The sequence below is a fragment of the Lingula anatina genome, chromosome 4 (genome assembly GCF_051362555.1).
Source record: "Lingula anatina isolate TDL-2025a chromosome 4, LinAna3.0, whole genome shotgun sequence".
Taxonomy (NCBI): Eukaryota; Metazoa; Brachiopoda; class Lingulata; order Lingulida; family Lingulidae; genus Lingula; species Lingula anatina.
Genome location: NC_141770.1, coordinates 16,644,891 through 16,655,043, shown reverse-complemented (window position 1 = coordinate 16,655,043; position 10,153 = coordinate 16,644,891). Strand labels below are relative to the sequence as shown.

At 37.1% G+C, this 10,153-nt stretch overlaps 1 protein-coding gene across 1 annotated transcript; it reads right to left on the bottom strand.

Annotated features, from left to right (window-relative positions):
• Positions 1-744: 744 nt before the first annotated feature.
• LOC106150863 (von Willebrand factor) lies at positions 745-8,605 on the bottom strand. The gene is made up of 7 exons (XM_013523877.2): positions 8,463-8,605; positions 7,599-7,672; positions 7,059-7,136; positions 6,026-6,213; positions 2,941-3,084; positions 1,924-2,096; positions 745-1,437 (listed from the first exon to the last, which is right to left on the bottom strand). The coding sequence occupies exons 2-7, from the start codon at positions 7,657-7,659 to the stop codon at positions 1,428-1,430; spliced, it is 654 nt and encodes a 217-aa protein (XP_013379331.1). The 5' UTR covers positions 7,660-7,672; positions 8,463-8,605; the 3' UTR covers positions 745-1,427.
• Between the last annotated feature and the right edge of the window lie 1,548 nt (positions 8,606-10,153).

The following is a 10,153-nucleotide window of genomic DNA, read 5'->3' as shown; positions in this document are numbered from 1 at the left end:
TACGTTGTTTGTTGTCTGTGAATGCGTTGTCTATGTTGTTTGCCGTTTTTATAGGTGTTGGCTCACCAGAAGTTTGAGGCAGTTAACACTAATTAAAAACATAGGTAAGGTATGTATCGATGGATATCAAACTCGTAGAAAAAGTTTCACGGCAATTAGGAATTTGACTGCAACATTTAGCAAGAACAGGGCAAACTATGTTTCCGAGTTTACCGTCGGAAGATTTTTTGACAATCGCCGTTATATATTCTGGTTGAAGCACAAAGAGTTATATAATCTGGCAGATTTTCACACGTCGAGTCAGATGTTATACCGGAACTCTGGCATGGGCATCAACCAATCACTCGGCATTTATACCGGCCTCAGATTAAAGCAGGTTAAGCGTTGTCAGAATTTATGGACACGTAGGGGTTTACTTATTCTCAATTTTCTGTCTCTGCCTTCCCAATTTTATGCCTCTGGTCTACAGGAGAACCTCCGTTCAGATATCTCGAGCTCTCTGGCAGCCAGATGGTAACACGACGGTCTATAGGGTCTATTTCAGTCACCCTCCCCACCACGCGACCTCACAGCGGTGCCCTGTTTATTAGATAACCTGTCTCTTAATCGTAGTTGTACAATATTGCAGACAATGTACCCTCTAATTCCAATAAATTCTTTATTAATCGGTTTGCCTGTACGAATATACAAGTAACGATCGATCGAGAGCGCCTCAAAACATAAAAGTGACGCTTAAATCAGATGAGAGCTTGCATCAAAGATTTTATTGGTACGCAGAATAAGAGAATTCTCAGTAATGAAAACAAGAATAAGAGAATTCTCAGCAATGAAAACAAGAAAGTGTTTCACGAAGAAACTGTATTTAAAAAGTGTCATTTTCTCTACAACAACATTAGTCCATCCAAAATTAAGGTAGAATACGAACTCTAGGCGATGCACAAGTACATGTCCATGTACACGTAACAATATCCAACAAATAACTTAGACAAGAATTTCATCAGCTGCGTAATGTTATAAGAGTAAAGTGATTTTTTCCCCAATCCACAGCCAATATCGAAATACTGGCGGTTAATGCTGATGATTTAATAAATATCACTTAAATCTGCCAAGTAAATACAGAAAAATAATATGAAGCTTTTGGTTTTGAAAAGTCATTTTTAAAAAAATACATGTATCCACAACACTTTTTATTATGCAAAAAAAATCTCCCCAAAAGACAATTAGGCTAGCTCAATGTTATAAGGATCACTGTAGGTCCGTGTATGCCTGGTATGAGTGGTTCCTTGCATGTCCGTGCTGCAAAGGGTCCGTGTATTTCGTGACGGATTAGATCCAAGGATATACGGATTGGAGAAGATCTTGAAGCAAGGCTCTATTTATTTTTTCAGCACAACCGCCTCTCATTTCGAAAGTGACGCGTTTTAAATTTATCTGCACCTGAAAAAAGTGTGTTGTTTGCTAAAATCAGTTAGAGCCATATATCGATCATAGACCTAATGAATGCAAAATCCTAACCCTTTCCCGACTGTTTATTTAATTAGTCAACCCCTCCTTTCCCCTTAAAATAGTCTCGTACATGTTTCGTTCACTTTAAGAAAACATTAGGCTGCCTTTGTAATCCAAAAATTGTAAACAACTCCCTCCCTCCACATCAAACCCGGTGTGACAGGAATGGTAGTCAGCTAGGAACCGTAGTCCGTTCCCCATTACTTTGTAAAGGTGAAATTCATCCCATGTACTAACCCCAACGACCCTTACATGTCTTGATCATATGTGGTACCCCGGACTTCCATTCCTATACTAGGACTGCCATTTCTTTCACACGGCCATGACTGTGAAAGAGCTTGACGTTCAATCCACAGTGCGCGGTACAATTTTTTTTTTCGTTCACCAAGGATTTCATTAAGGATTAAATTAACTCACTCAATGGGTTCGACGAGCCCCAAGCTCTGTTTCCAACTGTTTCCGAAAACGGTGACATCGTTTTCCACGGTGCCTTCCGGTGTTAAGAAATCGTCGTCGTCGTCATTTCCGTCCATATTCCCGCATATGCCGCGGAGTTGGCCATTGTATGAAGCGGGTACTCGCACCCACACCTGGAAGAGACGCAGAACAGGGCCCCGTTACTCGAAAGCATCGCGTATTGCGAATAGAGATATCACACAGAGGCTACAATGTATTATATGGGGCGAGTATGGGCGAGTTATGGAATCGAGACGCTTGCGCTAGGTCGCAATGCGCGATGCTTTCGAGATACGGGCCCAGATTGATATAAAGAAAGCAAACAGTAAACAGTAAACAGCAAACAGTTCTTGATGACCATGTATTGTGCTGAAGCCACATTGGATCAATGGTTTTTAACTCGCATTTTTTAAACTTTTCACGCAAGTCTGATTAGTCACGTAAGTTGGTGCATTGGTTGCAAGATGTTAGTTACAAACCTCTGATGTTACGACCACTGACCTTAGTCTGTTGAAAAAAAAGGGAACCAACGAATATCTTATCAATAAAATACTTGCTCGTGACATGTGCCAGAGGAAGCATGAATCTTTGATGCACTTTGTACCTAGATTGAAAGAATGGTTGAGGTAATTGCGATTTAAGAAACAACTTTGCTTAAAAACTAAAATTTAAGAGTCTCAGACTTCGCCCATGGACCGACGAACCCTTATTCAGCCTTGCTGTCAACTGTGACGGCTTGTGTATCACTTCGAATTTTACAGAAATATTTCACTTAATACATAAAGCCACACGCTGTATTCTCATTTTCGTTGATTGTACCTGCAGAGTTTCAAGAACAGGCAGTTATTTCAACCAGATTCAAAACACATTCAAACCAATGATAAAAAAGAAAAGAGCGTACGTTATGAGAATTTATGAATTAATACTTTAAAAATAAACTTGGGCCGACTCTGCATCTATAAGCAAAAGCCAATTTACCTTGTGTTTCCTGTTGGCGTTGGTCAATTTCTGAAGTTCGACCTCCAGCCCAAAACTTGTCAGCAATCGCACATAGCCTGGGTGATGATGGGTCACATTGAAGTTGCTCTCTGTATGGGGGATGTTTGCGATTTCGTCGTCGAGCTGAATAAAGTAAAATGATTTTATACTTAGGCTACCCTTGAAGGGCTGTCCATTGAAAAATATCAACAACCAATGATGATTATATTATATTCGTTTTTTTATATATACAAAGCTAAACTGCGCTTACCAAACGATAAAATGTACAATATAAATGTATGGATATCTACAATGGCTCAAAGCAACCTATATCATTGCTTTACTATTTGTCTATTTTAAAAGTGTAAGGTTTGCTGTGTTTGTTGTATTAGCTATGATTGTGTTCAGTGTGTATCGTGTATGTTCGTATGTGTACGTGGAGATCAAGGGTTGAAAGATCGCGCCCCATAAAATTTGATTTCCACCTGAGAGTCGGAAGGAGATGCAGGTTGAATAACTGAAATAGGTATTCCAGTGATCTTGCAGATATTTGGAGATATTTGCAGATATTTGTACAATAACAATAAAGAAACATCAACCCGAGCTATCGGTCTGTTACATTTGGCGCCCGAGCAGGGACTTGACTACAAATCGATATCTGCAAGAGTCACGGCCTGTTAAGAGAGATATTTTCGTCCGTCCTCCAAGGGTCCCCACTGCCCTGTATAATACGGTCCAGAGAAGAGGGATACTTTCTTTCTCTCCGCTAAGGATTCCCGCTGCCCCGTAGAACACGGTCCAGAGAAGAGGGATACTTTCTTTCTCTCCGCCAAGGATCCCCGCTGCCCCGTAGAACACGGTCCAGTGAAGAGGGATTGTTTTTCTTGCTGTCCGGTAAAACACCGATCAGTATATTCAGATGATGTGGTGATGGCCATGGACGAGTTGTCGTCGATCTAATGCTGTGCGTTTGTGACTGTGCCCGATTCGCATAGGTCTACGTGGACAGCTACGAGTTGACAGTCGAGGATTTGGTTGCTTGGTTTGGCGTAATTGTCGAACTTTACATTGACTGCAGTGTACATATTTTGCCTAGGCTGTATATATTTCATTTGACTGTGGACTTTAATATTTTTTTTGCCGATATTCAGACATTGATATTGAACTTTTCTGATTGCACTGTTGCATAAAATTGGACTACTATTCACATTGACTATTGGATTTGTTCATATAAAGACTTTTGATTAACTAATTTAATACCTGTACATATTTTTTTCATCAGTAATTTGTATATTTGAGGCTAGGTATAATACAAACAGAACGTTGGTAGAATTTTTATTTTCATCTAACACGTTGGTTTGTTGATTACCAGGCTTAGTAGGAGTTCTTTAAAGTAATGAATACCAAATAATTTATTTATTTTTTCTTATCAATTTGATTCTTTACAGTAGTTCGACTAATTTTCTTTTTTTTTTTCAGACAGTTCTAAAAACACCAATTTTAGATCATAGTTGGCGATATCTCAGACTATTGGATTGGTTCTAATTAGTGAACTAGGACTATATAAAGACACGGAGTCTTATGGTCCTATATATCCAGCAGATTCTCTCAGGTAAGTGATATTTATTTAGGGATTTTTTTCTTGCCTGGGGGAAAGGGGGCCTACATTTCTCCCGATGTGTGAGTTTTGAATGTGTCTTCAACTGATTATGAATATGTTGTGATGATATTGATATGATGGTGTAAAATCATGACTGTGCATTGATGCTATTGATATGTACTTGACAATGAATAAATAAACATTTTTTTACTATTGTGTTGTTATTATTCATGAATGAATGTGATGTATATATATTAGCTAGCATCTGGCATAAACGTTTTTGAGAATGGCCTACCCATCGTCTTTATTAAGGTCAAGAAACATTGTCATTACTGGACTGCCTGAACAAATTACAGACTCTGAATTGAAAGACTTTTTTAAATTCTATCTGTTATTCCATTTAAGCAGTGGTTGTTTGAAGTCAAAGGTCTTCGACGTGACGGTATTTATTCCGATGCCGTTTTATTACATGCGATCAGAAGGTCACTCAAAGGTCCTGCGTCTGATGTTTTATATCACCTTGGTTTGGTTCGGAATGTCGCATTCGATGGTAAACACAAGATTGCTGATAGATGGCAGAGTGAAGTGTTTGTGGTAGTAGATCAGCCGAATGATGGTATCCCAGTGTATGTAGTGAAAAGAGAAGATGGTGCAGGAAAATCAAAGACACTACATCGAAACATGTTACTTCCCATCTATGAAATGAAACAGGAATATGAAGAAAAACAGAATGAAGAACTTTCAGAAGTACGACCCACAAGAAGTAGGAACAGGCCGAAATGGACGACTAACAAAGATTGGATATTGTAAATAAAAATATATGGCATAATAAATATAAATCAAAGATTGATGTTGTTGTTGTTGTTTTAAATGGTGTGGAACCCATTTCGGGGGGAGGGGAGAATGTAAGGTTTGCTGTGTTTGTTGTGTTAGCTATGATTGTGTTCAGTGTGTATCGTGTATGTTCGTATGTGTACGTGGAGGTCAAGGGTTGAAAGATCGCGCCCCATAAAATTTGATTTCCACCTGAGAGTCGGACGGAGATGCAGGTTGAATAACTGAAATAGGTATTCCAGTGAGCTTGCAGGTAAGTTCAACTATATTTAATAAAGGACCAATCCATAGTTTAAATTCATACATTTCTAAATTGATATAGGCCTATTTATTTTTTATGGTGTTTTTGGCATTGCTATATTTTTATTTCTTTGTTCTGTCTTTGTCTTTCGTCAGTGTAAATTTTGTATATGTAATTGTTTAAAATTAATTTGTTTATATTGCTCTTGCAGATATTTGCAGATATTTGGAGATATTTGGAGATATTTGTAGATATTTGTACAACAACAATAAAGAAACATCTACCCGAGCTATCGGTCTGTTACAAAAGTATAAATATGACCACAACGTCTCTCGATGTCATCAATCCTCGCTGAATCCTTGAATATAATTCTATCAATTTCTGTAAAATATATTTGCTTTTGCACCTACCAAAATGACATCCCTTTCCATGTCCAGGCGGACAGTGTGTCCATGCACTATTACCCACACCGCCGTGCTGAAGGTCAAATCGTCATGGTTTGGCAACAGACTGTTGGAGACCAACACTCTGAAGCTGTCAGTTGGAGGGTTATTCATATTAAAATTGGATGTTTCCGACACGATGTAGGTACACCTGCCTGTTTAGTGGAAAATTTAAAGCATTCTTTTAAACAAGTTGAGGCTCTAGGATAGGAGGCTAAGGGAGCATTCCGAACAAATTGATCTGGGGACTAACAGATCCGCGGATCAAATATGGCCGACCCACTTGAAAGCTTGTTTCACAATCCACTGATAGACACTGAATAGATTCCCTGCGACGATAACCCGATAAGCTTTCAAGTGGCGGCCATATTTGATTCGTAGATCTGTTAGTCCGAGGATCAACTTTGGCTGTGAATGCACCCCATGTGTTACACATATAGGCCTACCAGCACCCTATACCCTCTACCAGAGTGGCAGATATTATAGGGAAATAGAAAAAGCCAGACGTAGTAAAATGACCGTCTATTTATCTCAAGACATATCTGTGAATACCCTGTGAAAAGTCAATGCGTGGCCCTGGTAGAGGGTACCAGCACCTTAATTCACGATCAATGTACTGGGTCAATGACTGGAGTCAACAAACAAGGCACGTGAAATTTAAGATAAATAAACACAGGAAATATATGCCAGTGCTGGTAACTTTGAAACTTATGAAACAAAAAAGATTTTAAAATAAGAAGACGTTTAAAAAATGTGATGTTTTCAAGACTGAGATCGATCAAATTGTCAGTCGCTCAAAATGAGCCGGTACAGACTTGATTAATAAAGTATACCGCCCAATGAGAAAAGTAGCATTGAGAAAAAAAATGGATTCCAAATTTACATGTAAATAGTCACATTAAAAGTATAGGTATAAGAGTGCCGTTATTTGTCGCAGTATACTGTAGGCCTACCCTTAGGAAGTTATTCTTTATATTAGTAGGAGAAAACTGACAGATACCTTGAAAATCCAAGGCGTCGTATCCGTCAAACTGCAGGTAATGAGGATCTCCGCGGATGAAACATTCGTGTGGTTTATCTGAAATATATAATTAAACATGGTGAGTATTCCTAGGAGCATTTTGATTTTTTTTTGTTCAGAGGTTTGCTTTGAAAAGATATGTTATGGTGTTTATTATTGGGTGCGTGGATGCGTTTCTTGACGCATTTATGCACTGAAGTTCATTTGAACTCTTTTGGAGTTCAAAATAAAAATATTTTTATAATATAACGTCGATATCCGGTTGATAACCACCGCTTCTCTCGTAAACTTAAGTTAATAAAATAAAAATCTTAAGATCAGTGTGCATTTTATCTACTGTAGTTTGCTATCGTCCGCTTGCTATGGTCAGTGTGTAAGAAAGAACTGTCAAGTACGGTATTAGTGCGTCATAGTCCTAAATATCATACACATGCAAATATTCTTCACATTATAAGACGAAACCAGTTCAAGCCGAGCAAACTCAGTGGATTAATTTCGTCAAAAGGAAAAACAACTTACTATGGTGTCCAGCTACCAGCACCAATGCACACATCCCGACGACGAGAGTAAAAGTATTCATTCTTCCTTCCTCTCTGTAACGAAGAAAATTATATAGGTCAAAATAAATCGTGAATTTAGTTTGGGATTTTCAAGATATTAGGCTAATAAAGTTCAGTCTTTTGAACTCCATTTCCACCCACACCCCCACACACATCACCCCTCCACATAGGTCTGGGTAACGTTATATACTTTTTGACGCTGTTTGTGGTTGTTTTTTTTCTAATAACACTATGTTTACAGACAACTGCAAAATCAATCCCGAACATGAAGAACAAAATGAGCTCACCGTCAACTTGTAAGTTGCCCAGTGTCCTATGGCCTGCCATACTGAATACGTGTTGTTTTCGTAACCATTCGGTAGGACATGTTTAATTAGGTCGAAACTGCAGCGAATTTCTATTTTCTTCATCTTAATAATATTTTTAGTTACCCTTTGTTCATTACTCATTGGAGGTTTTCCTTTAATTAATTTATTAATCATCATCATTATCAATATTAAATTTCGCACAGTGGTACTTTCTTTCATTGCCCCCGACGCCTTTATCAAAAAACCTGTCATTCAAATACGGTAGAAAATTTGACAAAATGACATCATATTTTTTGTAAATTCTCTTTAGGTTCTATGTAAAATATATGTGGATTAAATGCCACGTCATCAGATATCTCTTAGAAAAATAAATAAACTATCAACGTATAAATATAAAATAAAGTATATAACATAAATATAAAGAAGATAAGTAATGCAACAGACGCTAAAAGCTGAAATCGTGGAATCGCACTTTACTGTGTTCTTATATAGAATACGTAATATACGTTTCTTACCTGTTATTTGAGTACCTTAGACAATATGGTTTGTATTCGGTATAGCTGTTCGAAGACGTTGAAATCAAGCGAATTAATAATGCCACACACTTTTTATTCGCCGTGTTGAACACCTGTTACATTTGCATGGGCGTATGGGTCGATGCGCATTAGTACATCCTGGTATTTTCTAATTAACAAAGCATAGAAACTATATGCTTTCTTACTTGATGATGGCAATTGTTAAAAAACTTTTTAAATACACGTTCTCAAGAATTTGCACTTCTAAATAAAGGTACACCATTGTCCCCTTTGAGTCTTTTTGTAACGTGCATATAAAATATAAAACACTGTATACGCTAAATATGAGAACCAAATAGGTAAATAACATTAAATTGAACATTTTCTCAGAACAGGCCTGTAGTGAGTTAACAAGAAAAAGGGTTATTTTTCTAAAAAGGTAGACCTTTGTATTCTTGAAGTTGACCCAATTTGTAAAATGCCATATAGAACCGAAATCAAATTTTGATTCAAACTGGGCATTTTCCGATCATTTTTTTTTTTTTGCTGAATAATTTGGCATTGTTTGACAATGTGGATTCCGTTTAACAAATATATGTTGCAGCAGCATCTTTTAAATAATTCGAATGGTAAACAATCGTGTGCGATTATTCATCTGAACGATCCCTTTGCAAATAATAATCGAAGGTCAGCTTAATTAACGAAACATGGAGATACAAACAAACAGGTCGATAATGAACTGTTCAGATTATCCGTATGACGGTGTCTTGAATAAGATTTCTCAGTTTATCAGAGGCAGTGTAAAAAATGAACATAGTCATGCATTCGTGCTTCAGACAGTTAGAAATTCTGAACCAAAAGAAACGTCATGTTTTCACTCCATACAAAAAATATGATTTTCACAAGATTCAAATTTTGAAGGGTGGCTGAAAATCTCAGACGTTTGTATTTTGTCATAATTAATTATTTATAAGTTTTGAAGTGACTTATATTTGATGGACGTCTCCCATGTCTTGTGAAGATAAATTCATTCTGAATATTGATACAGATTAAACCGAAATGGTAATGGCAATAACGACGACAGTTTAAAACAAAAACAATGGAGCCCGTATAAAACAAGAAACGAAAACACAGAGAATTATTTCATAGATTGACACAGGTAGATGGACTTCAAACCCCGCTTTAACATTAACATATTTTATTTACTTGTGACTTCCTTTTTCGCCTTCTTTAATATAAAAAGCACTAATATAAATAACAGTGTTTGGATTCTTATCAAGCTGTGCAGCGGACGTCATTGTGCAAAGATAAAACAAAATAATTGTGTTTTTATAATTTAGTATTGACGCAAAGAGAGCAGATGTTTTTAAGCCTAAAGTAAATCACGGCCTCAGAGAAAAAAGCAAAACACCTATCACGTCCAGATTTCAATGTCAAACGTATGACTATCTGCCTAACAAACCGACGTTTTACCGACGTGATCAAACAAAAAAGTCTTTGAATAGTTTATTTCTGATCCAATACCACAAATATATATCTTAATGTGGCAGTCCAAGGACCAGTTGGGATTGGCAACGCCCCTATTACTTGCATTCATTTCAGAGGTACAACTAGATAAACATCCTTTCACTGCTTAAATATATATATATATATATATATATATATATATATATATATATATATATATATAT

Excerpts from the sequence above, each read along its gene's own strand:
- LOC106150863 (XM_013523877.2), bottom strand. The coding sequence starts at position 7,659 with ATGAATACTTTTACTCTCGTCGTCGGGATGTGTGCATTGGTGCTGGTA. Across the intron at positions 7,137-7,598 it reads GCTGGTAGCTGGACACCATA|ATAAACCACACGAATGTTTC; the intron begins GTAAGTTGTTTT and ends TATATATTTCAG. Across the intron at positions 3,085-6,025 it reads TGGAAAGGGATGTCATTTTG|CTCGACGACGAAATCGCAAA; the intron begins GTAGGTGCAAAA and ends TACTTTATTCAG.